The sequence below is a fragment of the Lutra lutra genome, chromosome 7 (assembly GCF_902655055.1).
Source record: "Lutra lutra chromosome 7, mLutLut1.2, whole genome shotgun sequence".
Taxonomy (NCBI): domain Eukaryota; kingdom Metazoa; phylum Chordata; class Mammalia; order Carnivora; family Mustelidae; genus Lutra; species Lutra lutra.
In genome coordinates, this window is record NC_062284.1 from 87,524,314 (window position 1) to 87,540,089 (window position 15,776).

The 15,776-nt window shown below is 40.9% G+C and overlaps 1 protein-coding gene across 1 annotated transcript; it reads right to left on the reverse strand.

Annotated features, from left to right (window-relative positions):
* Positions 1-518: 518 nt before the first annotated feature.
* CLEC14A (C-type lectin domain containing 14A) lies at positions 519-3,583 on the reverse strand. Its single transcript, XM_047738785.1, has one exon. It carries the CDS (start codon positions 3,481-3,483, stop codon positions 2,014-2,016), a length of 1,470 nt encoding a protein of 489 aa, XP_047594741.1. The 5' UTR covers positions 3,484-3,583; the 3' UTR covers positions 519-2,013.
* Between the last annotated feature and the right edge of the window lie 12,193 nt (positions 3,584-15,776).

A 15,776-nucleotide genomic window follows, 5' to 3' on the forward strand; every position in this document is an offset into this window, starting at 1 on the left:
ATATAGATAATTTTAGATATATTTATAATTATAGATACAGATAATTTACAGTTCAGTTCATTTATAGAGGAGCCTATTTTTCAAGTTACAAAATAAAGGATCATATATTCTGTTCATATAGTTACCTTCTTACAGAAAGGTCATGTAATAAAGAGTGAGGATAAAACACCACAACTGAGGTGAACTGAGGCACACTCTGACAAGTTAGGGATATTGAGTAAGGCATTACTTACCCGATTTTAGTTCTCTTGTGAAATGATTTTATTTAAAATTCCTTCAAATGTTAATTCTAATTAATTTGTGATTTTATTTTATATATGACATATATTTAAAATTTTTTTTTATTTATTTATCTGATAGAGAGAGATCACAAGTAGGCGGAGAGGCAGGCAGAGAGAGAGGGGGAAGCAGGCTCCCCGCTGAGCAGAGAGCCCGATGCGGGGCTCGATCCCAGCACCCTGAGATCATGACCTGAGCCGAAGGCAGAGGCTTAACCCACTGAGCCACCCAGGCGCCCCTATATATGACATATATTTAATATATGAAGCAAATTACCTGCTACTTTACTCCTCTAATGTCACAATACCATATATATTTTATATATGTATTTTATACATTGTACACTTAAGAACATCAAAATGGTCCCATGAAAACATAGCGCAAACTTCCTATTTTCATTCTTCCTGGTTACTAGGCTTGTTTTTCTCTCTGCATGTCACAACCCTCACACATTTCGTCTTAAAGTCTTAGCATACTATAGAAGTGGAATCTTTTTTAGGGGTCTCAACTCCACTAGATAATGATTATTACAACGTAATTGTTTTTTAGATGAATGTGTCATTTAGATTACTTTCTAATGCTCCAAGTCATAAGAAGATGATAAACATTTGTATTTACCACTGACTTCTTATGCTATTAATTCTTAGGGAGAGCTGTTACCATGACTGTTATTATAAACATTCCAAGATAGGCATGTATGGTCACTGCACACACTTTTTAAAAGGGAGGTAAGGAAATAGTTTGGAATTCAAGTTTTTTTTTTCATGAAGTAAAGAGTGCATGAAAACCTAGCAACTTTGGAAGAAATCCAGCTCATTTTTGCTTTAATGCACCCAAAAGATTTCAAATCAATACTTAGCATTAACGTTTTAATTGGAAATTAACATTGCCATAATTGGAAGTGAGGATCAGCATCCTGATGCTTAGGAGAGGGCTACTTGGTTGGGAAGGTCATTACACTGGAGAGCAAATGTTGGAAAAGGAAAACACAAATCATTTGTTTCCTTGAGCAAGGACACACAGTAAACACTTGAATTGGTGGTCAACTCTAATTTGCTTCCAGAGCCAGCTACTCTGGCAACACTACAGTTTGGATTTATAGCTGAGCACATAAGTAGCAGTGACTTTGAAAGCAAAGTATAAAAGAACTAGGAAAAAGGTTGCTGGTTGTTAAAGAGCGACTCTTCGTTACAAGGACTTGAAGATTTCCCCTTCAATCTGAGAGAAGGAGGTGCCCTTGTTTCTATGCTCAGCATGTCCCTCAGCTGTTTTTCCTAAATAATCAATCCTCCAGAAGACCAATGATATCTGAGTGTGGGTTATCAACAATCCTTTATTTTTTTCCTGGGAACTTCAAACAAATATATGTCCAGCCTGAAGGAAGCAGACAGTTTCCTTTCCAAGTTGGTTAATTTTTTTTTTTTATTGTACTGTTCTCTGTTTGCTTCCCATATCTCAAAAGTCCAACCACTTCTCCAAATCCCCCAGAATCAGCACAAGTAAATACCACTCCCCAGTAGGATTCTGGCCCCCAATCCCACCATAAGGCACTTCGACATCTTCCATCTTCAGGAAATGAGTGTCTAGTTCAGATTTGGCTCCTTAGTGGAGTAGAGGGAATTTGGGGGAAGGGGATTTCCTATAAGAATAGTTAGTCCCATAAATAAGGGATTTCTTCTCCCTTTTCATTGAAAGTGAAAAACTCTGCTCTGAAGTGCCCATTGTTCCATTTCCCTATGTGTCACCAGAGCCAAGAGAGGACCCTGTCTGGGAGGCGCCCTCTGCTGGGTCCCGCAGACTAGAGGCCCCCACCTTCACCCCATTGTCTGTGCAATGTACAGAACTGGAACGCAGAGCAGCGGCTTCAGTATCACTCTCCATGCCCTGCTGGGTCAAGGGTTCCTTTCTCCGCTGGGAGGAAGGGCTTTTGTGGAAGCACAGTTTGAAAAGCCCCAGTACTGTCATGGTCAAGATAACCAACACTACGACCGCTATGCTCACAAGTATGAATACCACCGTGGAGGAGGAGTCGAAAGTTTGGGGAATGGCAGAAGAAGACGTGGAATTAAACTTGGGAGTCACGCTTCCTGAAGAGGTGGTGGCGGCCTGTGAGCTGGCTTGAGGGGAGATCGGAAGGGTAGACGTCGTGCTCTGTGCTCCCCAATGAGGAATCTCGGGAAAAGATGTTGCTGAACTGCCTTGTCCAGGGACATGGGGTATATCTGCTGGCTTCTCCTTTACCGTGGGTGCCCATGTTCTCTTCGGGACGGGGCTGGCAGTAGCGGCCGGCCTGGTGGGCACCTTGGTCCCCTCAGGGGCCGGCTGTCCTTCCCCACTGGTTACACAAGAGCGTTGGTCTTTCCCCAGCACGAAGCCCGCGGCGCACTCGCAGGCAAAGCCTCCCAAGTCGTCTAGGCAGTTAGGGAGCTCCGCGCATTTGCCAGCACGGAGGTACCTCCCGGGACAGGGACAGAGCTCAGCCCCGGCGGGTATCCCGTCCCAGCGCGCACTGACCGCGTCCGCGATGCAGGTGGCTATGATGGAGAGCTGCCCGGGGCAGAGCGCACTCACCTTGGTCCCTGGGGGACTGAAATCCAGCGCCGCGCTTGACAGCTGGAAAGGCGCGCGGTAGCTCAAATTAGAGGCGGCCCCGGGGCGCGGAGCGGGGCACAAGCCCTCAAACTTGTACTTGCACAGGTAACCATTGGCGCGCGAGTGGCATCGCATCTCCTTCCAGCCTGCGGGCTCGACCCCCCGGGTGGCCTGGAGTCCCGCGCAACTCCGAGAGGTGCAGGAGCGTTGGGGTTCCTCCACCCATTGCAGCGTGTCGCTTTCGGACCCACTGGCGTCGGGGGACAGCCAGGAGAAACCCCGCAACGGCTCGTTCTCCAGGGTGCAGTGGGATCGCCCGCGTTCCAGCGCCACCCAGAACAGAAGGTCTTTGGAGCCCCCTCCGGGTCCCGGGCCTGCCCGCAGGAGTGCAAGCACCGCGCGGAGCTCTGCGCCCCCGCGCACGGTGCTGAGCGCCCCGCCGCGCAGACTGCAGGCCTCCTCGGCCGCCAGCCTCTGGATGGTAGCGTGGTGCAGGCTGTAGCAGGCCCCCGAGGCCGAGCAGCCCGCGCGGTCGGCGGTGGGGTGCTCGCCCCAGCCAGGCCGAGGCCAGAAAGCCTGCCAGAGGAGGCACAGGGCGAGCGTCGGCCTCATCTTGGATGCCCGGGTCCCACAGCTGTTCCCAACTTGGATCTGTCCCGCCCAGGGCGCGGAGCTGTCCCAAGAGCGCGGTCACCGCCCCCTACAGCTAGCTCTCCCCCTCTTCCCCCGCCCCACTCCCGCCAGAGCCCTCTACTGCCAAGAATCCCCACCACCCTCTTGGCGGCAAACCTCTTCCCTTAGGCCCCGACAGGAAATGTGTCCCGAACTCTGGCAGTCCCGGTGCAGCCCTGATTTATTCTGGGGTCAAGAACACAGCTGGCGCCCAGGGCAGTGGGAACACAGTCGACCAGGTCAAACCTGGTCGCTTAGAGCAGGAGAAAAAGACGTTAACTGGGAAGAAACTTATCATCCCCCGCCCCCGGATTAGAAAGTTTCAGGAGCTCAGATCCCAAAGCACTTTGGTGAATATTGCTAGGAAGGACTGGAAAGGAGGAACTCGCTGACAACCCACGCCCACCCATTGTGCTTCCTGTGGGGCAGTGGAGTTGGCTTAACAATGGGTAGATGGCTGGCTGCAGTCTTCTCAGGCGGGAGACTGGACGGGGGAAAGAATCTAGCGGGAAATCCCAGCATTTCCCTGACCACCAGAGGCAGCACTACAATAAGCGCCAGTCTCCAGGGCTCTGCTTCTCTGTGCTGCCAAAGGAGATTCCTGTGGGCTAATTACTAGTGGAAGAATTTAGGGTTCCTTTTGGGTTATCTCAAATGGGTAATCCTGCCTCTTCAGTCACAGCTTGCCTTGAAGTTTATTTTTTGCTTCCATTTGTTTCTCCTTGAAATGGCCATACTCAGGAAACGAAATGTACTTCTAGGCCTAAATGAAAAATAATGGTCACGGATCGTAACTGTTGTGTAGTTAGGTTTCCTTACCACTTTATTGGTTCTTAACTTTTTCGGGCTTATATGTTCTATAAAAATGAGATGGTGGCCTTATTAATGTGTGAGAACAACTACCCCAGGTGTAACTTTATCTTTGAACTATTTTAATACCATTTTCTCTTGTGATTGAGGACTAAGATTTATATCAGTAAGTTGTAAAAATAGAGTTCCTATTCTTGAATTATTTATTACATTATAATGCATATCATATACTGTAAAAAAAATACCCTGTAACTTAAAAGATGGGTGAGTCAATCTCTCCAGAGTTCCAGTTTTTTTTTTTTTTTTTAAATAGAAGCAACTGAAGGACATTAGGAGAAGGGGAAAATGAAAGAGGAGAAATCAGAGTGGGAGATGAACCATGAGAGACTATGGACTCTGGGAAAGAGAGAGTTTTAAAAGGGAGGGGGGTGAGGGGAAGGGTGAGCCTGGTGATGGGTATTAAGGGGGGCATAGATTGCACGGAGCACTGGGTGTTATACACAAAGAATGAATCATGGAGCACTACATAAAAAATAATCATGTACTGTATAGGGACTAACATAACACAATTTAAAAAACTCAAAAATATAAGCAATTAATTCAATTGGAAGTAGAGAGGAATTAAAGATGAGTAAAGGAAGACAAGTTTAAACACTGCACTGCACTGTTTATGGAAAGATTTTCTTGTTAGCAACTTAGGCAATTCTATATCATTTTAGGAAATGCATTATCTATCTTGGCTCACAGTGACCAAATATATTGCAATAGAGGTGCAAACAGTTTCAACTGAGCCCACTTAACATGTATGATGTTTTTGAATATCTACAATCAGAATGAAAGTTGCCACTCTATGACTAATTTATACCACACTTATAAACTCACTTTCTTGTGCAGAATTAGACTGTTCAGATTTGAGGAGGGTAGGAAAGAAGGCCTCAGGATCATATCTGTATGTCCCCACCTCATTTTTAATTTTTTTTCTTTTCTTAAGGATTTTACTTATTTATTTGACCGACAGAGATCACAAGTAGGCAGAGAGGCAGGCAGAGAGAGAGAGACGGGGAAGCAGACTCCCTGCTGAGCAGAGAGCCCAATGCGGGACTTGATTCTAGGACCCTGGGATCATGACCTGACCCGAAGTCAGAGGCTTTAACCCACTGAGCCACCCAGGCGCCCCTCCCCACCTCATTTTCACCACCACTCTCACTCTTCTTTTCCTCTTGGAAAGTCTATGTTTGTTAACAAGTGATAATAAACACATGAATCACCATCACATTTACCTTGATTTTGCTAACTGTGGAGTTTTGCAGCAGGATTTCTCTATTACCCTTGCTGTTTTCCAATTTAAAGGACATTCATTAGTCCTTCATTTCAGATGGCCATGTCGCCTTAAACATGACTTTGCATTTAAATTAAGTAACTAAATGTCTTATGAGAAAGGAACATGAAAATCTAGAAATCTAATTGAATGGATTTTAAAAATACTTAATCATGTGGGCCAACTCTATATACCTTTGCAATCAAATGACTGTGTGTTCATAAATGTGTCTATGTAGCACTATAAATTTTAATAAAATAAAGCCTTTTATAAACCTAAGTAGGCAATGGAAATCTCTCAGATATTTTTTAAATCACTTGGGATGAGGTGAAGCTTCTAGAGTAAGAAAGAATGAATGACTAGAGAGCTTATAGCAAATACATGATCTCACTCCCTGGCATTCTGCCATTCAGGAGATGGGATACTCGAAGAGAACACAGTGGCTAAAATGACTGCATATCACAATCCTGGCCATGCTTGCAGTAATGTGGGAGAAGAGTTACCCTCCCCAAATAAATAAATAACTCAAAGTAAGACATAGGTTATTTTATAATTAATTACTTTGTATTGATCTATAAACCAATACCACATTTTGAAATATATAGTATTCCTGAAAAAAAACTAGAAATGAAGGAATGTTTTTATTTTGTTTTATTTTAAATATTATGTATTTATTTACTTGACACAGAGAGAGAGAGTGCGCACAAGCAGGGGAGCAGCGAGGGAGAGGGAGAAGCAGGTTCTCCGGCTGAGCAGGGAGCCCAATGTGGGGCTCCATCCCAGGACCCTGGGATCATGACCTGAGCAAAAGGCAAACCCTTAACCAATTGAGCCACCCAGGTGCCCTGAGTATTTTTATTTTAAAATAATGTTTACTAAGATGATAATGGGATGCCACCATTCTACCTCCACTGGATTCCAAATATTTAAAATTCTGATAATATCAAATGTGGATCCACAGGTCCTTTTAATTGCTACAGATGAGAGCAACAACTTTGGCAAAGCTTGGCATTTTTTTCTTAAAGTCTTACATTCTCTACATGCCAGCACTTCTGTGCCCAGGTGTATTTTCAACAGAAACTCTTGCATGTGTATAAGAGAAGGTATGTAAATGGATGTTTATAGCAGCCCTGTTCGTATTTAACAAAAACCAGAATGAATCCAAGTGTCCAGCAACAGACGGTAGATAAATGAACCGTGATACATTCACTCAGTGAATATATTGCCATGTGAAATGAATAAACTATAGCTGCAAGTAACCATATGAATTAATCTCATCAATAAATACTAAATGACAAAATTTCTAAAAGGTTATACAAAGTGCAATATTCTTTTTGTCAGTTAAAAACCCTATTAAATACATATATTTGTGTATGTTTTAGGAAAAAAAATAATTACAATACAATGAGATAAAAGGAAGAATGAGTATCTGGGTGATGGGTTGGTCCTGTGGGTATGAGAGAAGAGAGGGATGGAGCAGTTGGGGAGACAGGATTTGATGTGAGCTGTTGTTAGACTCTCAGATTTGTTTCAGACAGTGACTTTGTGGGTGACTATTCCATTATTAAAAATAAATAAGTAATTTACAAAATAAATGAATGTGGCTATATCTAGACAAATGAGAAAATGAACGAATAAAAAATTATAATTAATCTGATTCTGAACATCTGAGTTTCAAAATGTAAAATAAAAATAAAATCAAGATGTTACATTTTCAAAACATATTTTCTTTTAATCCCCCTGTTCTTTTGCAGGTAACACATTTCTGAATTTAAGCTAATTATTAATCTGAAAGAACATAATAAAAAATATTTTCTCAATGTTTCCAGACTTTTCAGACAATCTGTGTATTATTAGTAAGAATCATGTCTGATATTTATTGGTTCATTCATTTAACCAATGCCATCCAAAGACCTAAAGAGAATATATAAGAAGAGTAAGTCTAGTCCAATATTTTAATTTTATTTAATTTAAAATATCTGAAAGAAAAACAAAGATAAAATTTTGCTAAAATTTCAAATCTTAAGTAATCTCATAAGTTTATAAAGTTACTGATCCTCACTGAATAAATTCTGTAATTGTAGAAATAAAACACCTGGGTCTTAGTTATTTTTCAGTTCACTTAAGATGTATAAAAATATTCCAGAGAAAATTGAAAAGGAGACAGCATTCCATTAGGAGAACATGGCATTCAGAAGTTAATCTAAGCTAGAGACTAAGAATTGTGAAAATACGTAGCCTTTTAGAACTGTACTGGATATTAACAAAATGATCAGTGACCAATATTTTTACACTTTTAACTGATTTATGTCCCAACTGTCCATGAAATGCTTAAAAATGATAAAGTCTGGTAGCTAATCATCCTAATCATCATTATGGTTTAATCAGAATATATGGTTTGACTCTTAATCCAACAGATCTTACAGGCTCATAACCTAAGAAATTTATATACACCAGACTAGATAGGTTTTTTTAGGTAGTGTTGTATTTATGATATCTGCATTCATTCATAGGTAGTCAGCTCAGAAATGTACGTCACAACAATAGGTACCCTTGTGGGTTAATGAACAACATGACTAAGTACAGAAATAAGAAACTTAAAAAAAAAAAATTAAACTTGCAGCTCCTTCATTCAAACTGCTTTCTAAACAGATGGTGCTGACCTTATTTCATGTATGCTGGAGGTAATATAAAAAAATTATTCTCTGATGGCCATCACAGAATTAGTACACTTCCCCACCGCCACATTTATAATCAAGAAATAATGGAGGAATGAGTCATGCACACAAAAGGCTTGTTATAATCCAAATGCCCAACAAGTTCTAAAGTATTAATGTTTATCTTACTACCTAGATATTTTTTTTTTTCAAAATTCCCTACAGGGCCAGTTGATGAGCCACCCTTGAAAATCAGTCTCATTACTTTAAAGTCACGCAGTTTCACGCAGTTACACTCACAGCTTCCTCACCCAGCCCTTTTTTTTTTTTTTTGGACAAATGACAATGAAGGTGAAACTTGTAGCATTAGTTAAGATCATCCAGCAAACAAACTACAGCTGAATGGCAGTAGGGGTGTGGTGGGCGGCTTGCAGACCTCCTTAGTGGAAGTTTGGCAAGCATCTCATCTGTGGCAACAGGTCCACAGATCTTGGAATTCTTCAGGACCTGGTCCTGGGTCCTATTCTCTTTCCACTGGACAATCTCTGTCCTTTAATTTATTTCATATCATTCTATGGTTTTGGATATCAGCTCTTTGACAGTGATGTCCAAACTTATAACCACACTCCATTCCTCTTGGCTGAGCTCTTAATTCAAATATCCACTATCTGTCCATCAAATAATGAATAGATAAAGATAATATATATGAATACTACTCAACCATCAAAAAGAACGAGATCTTGCCATTCACAATGATGTGGATGGAGCTAGAGTATATTATGCTAAGTGAAATAAGTCAGTCAGATAAAGACAAATATATGATTTTACTCATATGTGGAATTTAAGAAACAACACAGATGAACATTGGGGTGGGGGGAGAGAGAGACAGAAACAAACCATAAGAGACTCTTAATGATAGAGAACAAATGGAGGGTTGATGGAGGGAGGTGGATGGGGGATAGGCTAGATGGGTGATGATATTAAGGAGGGCACTTGTCATATTGAGCACTGTGTGTTGAATGTAAGTGATGAATCACTGAATTAATCCTGAAACCAATACTGCACTGTACGTTAATTAACTAGAACTTAAATAAAAATTTGAAGAAAAAAAGGAATAAAATTAATTTTAAAAAACAAAAACAAGTATCCACTATCTACTCAATATTTGATATCTCATAGGTATTTCAAATTCTCATTTTCTCAACAATACTTTGGTTCTCCCTGAGCCAAATCTCATCGTGCCTTCATCTATTTGGTAAATGGCATACCTATTCCTTCACATGCTCACTTCCAGCTCCCTCACCTCTTAAACCGCCCAGGATTTTTTCAGTTAATTGACAGAAATGTAACTTGAACTAGCTAAATGCAAAAGGGAATTAATATGATTTGTGTAACTGGGAAGAATCCTGAATTCCAACAGTCAAATAAAGTACTGCTAAAACCACAGCAACCAGGAGATGCTATTACACAAGGATTTGTCTCAATCTCTCTCCCTTTCTCCTCTCTCTTCACAGTCGCATCCTCTTCTGCTTCCTTCTGCCTTTCTCCAAACGATCTTGAATACGATCACTAGCAGTTCTCATGGCATCACAGCATTCTACTATAGAAGGACAATCTTCCCCTCCAGCTCCATTAGGAATATCCCAAGAAAGGATTCTGGCTGGTCCAACTTCAGTCATTTGTCATTCACCAGCCAAATCACAGTAGCTAACAAGATAGGGCCTAGTGACTGATGATTTCTTTTAGGGGGTAGGGTCTATACCGGAGTTTATGGAAAGAATATGCAATTCTAAGTCTATAGTATAACTTGGATAGATCCAGTTGTATGTCTCTGCTCTGGCATCCTAGTCAGCCCCTACCATGTCTTCTCACTGGAAATCATTCATCACAGAGTCATCAGGTTGATCTTTAAGAACTGTAGTATGATTATCTCCCTCTTCTGCGTAAATACCTTTAATCACTTTCCATTGCTCCTAAAATAAAGCTCAAAATTCTTACTGAGGTTTCCAGGCACTGGCTTTTATATCCCTTTCCAGTTTTATCTTCTTGTTCTTTTGATCTCAGTTTTATTAGCAGGCCCTCAGTGAGATCTTTCTAGGTGACCCAATCTCCATTATCTCACCAAAAACCCCTCCCCGCCAGGGTTTTTTCTGTGACATCAACCTGTTTTATTTTCCTCATAGCAATCTTTAATCTCTGAAATTATCTTGCTTATTTATTTGTGGGTTTTTCGTTTGTTTGTATGTTTGTTTGTTTTTGCCTGTCTCCCACCCAATGAAAGCTTTATTAAAAAGGTAATACTGGTCAGAAATGAGTAAGTGAATGTATGAATGAATCTTCCACCATTCTCCCCATTGTTCATCATGCTCCAGCCACACTTGGCCTGTTCTCTGTTCTTCCAAAACATCTACATAATTCTTATGTGATTTCCCTTTGCCTAAATCGTTCCTCTCTTGTTCAGATTTTTTTTTGAATTGCATTTTGAAATATTGTGAAGTATAATGCACATATAAGAAAGTTCCTCAATCACTTATGTACAGTTTTCCAAGCAACCATGAAACTACCACCCAATTCAGGAAATAGAGCCAGTTTATGTTTGCAGTTTGCTCCTCTTTCCCCATGAGGTCATCAAAACAGAAATTCGAGATTACTAGGGTTGGGGGCAAATGTCCAAAAGCAAAAGTGTCCTGTGTTCACTTCAGGTTTCTGTGTCTTTCTTCCCCTTAGATTTCAACCTAGTTGTGTATGTGTGTGGGTGTGTGTCTGGGTGTGTGTATGCATACACACATATATACATATATGTGTGCATATCTATCTATCCATCTATCTGTCTGTTGAATTGTTTATACTCCTTTCTGAGTGGTTAAGTTTCTTAATCTGAGTTCCCTCAAAAGCAAACCCTGAGACAAGGATTTTGGGGAAAGTAATTTATTTGGAGGGAGATCAGAGTCATTGACCAGGAGTAGGGATTCAATACAGGGAAAAGAGGAAAGTCAAAGTTAATATGAGTTATAGCTGTAGACCACTGGGGCACAACCCTGCTAGGAACCCTCTGAGAGACTATGAAACCCAACTGAGTATGTCCCACTAAGGGGTGGTGAAGCTAGGATGTTTATTTATAAATCTTGTCCCCAAAGCAAATAGCGCTGGGGTATTTGGTTTTAGGTACTTATAGCAATCCCAGAGCACAGGTGAAAATACTCTGGTGTCCAGAGAACACCTCCAGGCAGAAAGACACCAAAGGTACGTGTGACATCTACTGTAGTTGGCCTCAGTAGCTCAGACTGACCTATTTCCACCATTCTTCGGCTTTGGGCTTACATAGTCCCTCCCCTAGCCCTGAGGCAAAGCTTGGGTCCCCCATTTTATTTGATCTCATAGATCCTTGTGTTTTTTCCTTCATAGCACTTACTACAAATGTAAGCATATAGTTATCTGTGTGATTTAATATCTGTGTCCTCCGGTATTTGCTACTCAAATGCCAGCAACATCAGCATTAAAAGGGAGTATATTAGAAATGCAGAATCTCAGCCTTACCCCAGACACACTGCAGAATTCGCATACTAATGAGATCCCCAGGTGATTTGTATGCACATTAAAAGTTTGAGAGGCAGGGCTCCTCTAGACTGTATTTTCTTGGGGCCCTGACTGTGTCTCTCTTCTCCAGCACTTATCCTAAGTCCATAGTAATGTAGCTGGTAGATGGTAAGCACTCAAGAAATGACAGGTGACTGCACACACACACACACACACACACACAGTGCATACCCATATATGGTACATGCAAATACAATAAACATGCAAAATTGTAGTGTGTTCATAATAGAACCCATTGGATTTTCTAGTTTTTTTTTTTTCAAGGATCATAATTTTTCTGTGGGGGCAGCAGTTCTAGGTTCATTGGCTAGTGTGGATTGATCTAAAATCCTGCTTTAGAAACTATTGCTAAGAAATTCTTACTGGAACGGTCAGTAGCATTTTTCTTTAGCATATGCCGGTGCCTGATCCGACCCTAGTTTCATGGTATGATTTGGTCTTGGAGGATTTGTATGGTAAGTGTCCCTGATCATCAGGGCATGTCTTAAGTCTGAAAGTGTGCGTTTGCTGTTGGAGCCTGTACAATTTCCACTTCACAAAGCTGGAAGAAAGAGGGGGAAAAAAAAGTCACAGCTATTTAAATTCAAATCCTATTAGGCTTATCTGTTATCACTTTGTAAGTACTGAGGATAATCAGCAGTTACCTAAGCATTTACCTTGTAGAGGCAGTGGGAACCTTGAAATTATTATTAGTCAGACTTAGTATCTGGACTATTTTAAGGCCTACATATCTGACAGATTCACACACCCCTGCCCAACAGATTCTAAATTGGCTTCTCGTTCCCAGTTTTGTGATTTATTCTTACTATTATGCAACATTGCAGATCTGATACATTCAGGAGACTTTTGTATGACCTTCAGATTTAGTATCAGGAGTTTTTGTTTTACAATAACAGTGATTTAGGCAAATCTAGTCAATAAAATCAATGCCATATATCTTTTTGATACACTACCTCTTTGTTTTGTACTGAATTCACATAATATGACATGATTTCTGATAGTGGGAAGAGAGGGAAAAGTGCTACTTGCTATATACCTTAGTTATAGTACACGCACATCTATCTATGAAAAACTGAAGATCATTATTACTATATTTTTGCCAAATGACACCTTCTGTGAATGGTCTTACTGTGGATTTGACTTTGCAGTTATTGACAGATTGGAATATTCTGTACCAACTGTCTTTCAAACTCTTATATTCAGCCTAGGAATTCACAATTTTAAATGTATCTGTGAATATGTCATTGTTTAACCATAACCCTTGACACACACAGTGTGATTGGGCATTGCTAATTAGAAGTCTAACAGGGGAATCCTCTGGAGATGTATTCTGTTTGACAAGGTCACCCTGAGTCATAGGAGATAGAGATGGAAAGCAAGGTAGGAGCTCGGAAACACACTGTCTGTTACAGCCTGGGGTGTCTTGAACAACTACAGCTTTCTTGGAATGGTATCAAAATGTGCATTCACAATGAGGCTGGAAATATGGGGGCGGGTGTGGTGTGCCTCTGTGTGCTTTGGGTCTTCTGCCCAGTGGCATGGAAAAGCAGCAGAAACACTCAGTCAGGGAAAAGGCTGTATAAATCCTCCTCTCTCACTCCTAGACCCTCCTTGAGGAATAGCAGGACTGCGGATTTCAGCACAAAGAAGGCTTCACCAGCAGAGCAGGAAATCCTCTTTCCCTCTCTGTACTGAGAGAATTCAGAAAAGGCTCTGCTGGGTCCCCTTTGTTAAGCAACAGATACACCAAGACTTTGCTCCACCTGGGAGTCTTAACCCAGTAGTGAGAGGGCAATTCCCTTGGTTCCTCTTTGACTCTCTCTTCAGGACACAAAATAAGCTCTATGTTAACCCTCTTTAAAGATGAGGGATAAGAATTCAATTTGCTGGCCTCTTGGAATAAACAACCTCTACCTTTGCTACTTCTCAGCCTTGAAGAGACTCTTTCCCGTTCTTCACTCTCCAAATCTTCTCCACCTGGGAAGACACACACACACACACACACACACACACACACACACACACACGCACACACACACACACACGCACACACGCGCACACACACACACACACACACACACACACACACTATATTTTTAGTCAACAGGGGATAAGTATAGTACGTCTACTATTGAGAGTATATTGATGTTCAGGAAATTTGTTCCCTACAGTTTTTGAAAATGTTAAAAAAAAATACTCTGGATTCTTAAAAGAGCCCAGAAATATGACGGAGGTGTCAGAAGCCAATATCCTTTGGATATTTTAAGTTACTGGCATCCCCATCAGTATTGATAATTAGGGTACAGGAGGCTTTAAGGGAAGATCAAATGGTGAAAGAGGATGAAATCATTTCACATCCAACCTGGGATGGCTTAATGAAAACAAAACAGTAAACAAAGAAAGGCCAAATGAAATTTTTGAGATTACCTAATTTTTTTCATACTACTTCACAGTCAGTCTTGAAACTGATATAGTCAGTAATATTGTAACAACTTTGTATGTTAACAGACAGCAACTAGACTTATTGTGGTGACCATTTTGCAATGTATATAAATATTGGATCACTGTGGTGTATACCTGCAACTAATACAATATTGTATGTCAATTATTCTTCAATAAAAACAAGAAAAACTGGTATTTAGGATTTCAGAAGCACTGGGAATACATTAGTCCATCTGGATAAAAATTCTGGGTAGTGATAAAGTTAGAATGGGTTTATTATCCAACTGTCCATCCTCTCCCCTCTGGCTCCTCATTGAAATACTTGGCTTCAGAGGTGTCAGTACCATCCAAGGAATCTGTCAGCTGAGACGCTACCAATGTGCTTGGCAGCAGCACCCAGTATGTGACCAATGAGCACTTCGATTTTTTTAAATTGTGTTAAAAAGCACTTAGCGTAAGATTTACCACTGTAACCATTTTTAAGTGTATAGTTTAGTAGTATGAAGTATATTCATGTTGCTATACCCTACTGGTGGTAATACAAAATGGTGCAGGTGCTGTGGAAAATAGTATGGTGGTTGCTCAAAAAAAAACAAGAATAAAATTAGCATATAATTGAGCACCTTGTAATTTGAATCTGAGTACAACTCTGACTTAACTGCCAAAATAGAGCATTTTTTGCGGCCTGTAGTATAGCATTCCCCAAAGCAAGAGATTAGAGAAAGCTTCTATCACCCCATATTAAGTCACTGGGATTATCTTCTCCATCTCTGATATCTAGTTAGACATTAAATCCAGCTATATTTCCCCACCATTCTTTTATCTTTCACTTCCTCTCTAATCACATGAGATTGACTATCAAACTCCTGTTCATGGAGACAGCATGTGAGGTACCCAAAGCATCAAAGGCAATGAAACTGACAATTCATCCATTCATTCAACATATATCATTAAGCATCTTCCATGTTCTTGGCTCTGAACCCCATACTGGCAATACAGTAATAAATAAAACAGAAACATCTCCATGCTTTAAAGGAATTTATGATTTTGTGAAAGACAGTAAGTTAACAGGTGGATGGTTACAAAGTGTGATAAGCACTATGAAGGAAAGGTCCAGGCACCTATAAGAGGATCCAGACAGCACACATTTAGACTCACTGGTCCTGGGATTGGGAGGATGCATCATTGAAGCTGAGATCCAAGTCCGAGAAGGTATTGTAGAAGTAGAAACAGGATCAAATCCCATTGAAGGAGTGAGTGAGAATGGCAGATTGACATCTAGTCTGTGCACCCTCAAAGAAATGTTAGGGCTCCCTTTTCAGGAGTACGGGGTGGTGAGAACACTGCAGGCAGCAACCTGCTTTTCAGTTTTGAATGTATATCACCTGTAGTCAACTGGGCCCCGAGAT

Bases quoted from the DNA above. Each gene is read 5' to 3' on its own strand.
- CLEC14A (XM_047738785.1), bottom strand. From the start codon at position 3,483: ATGAGGCCGACGCTCGCCCTGTGCCTCCTCTGGCAGGCTTTCTGGCCT.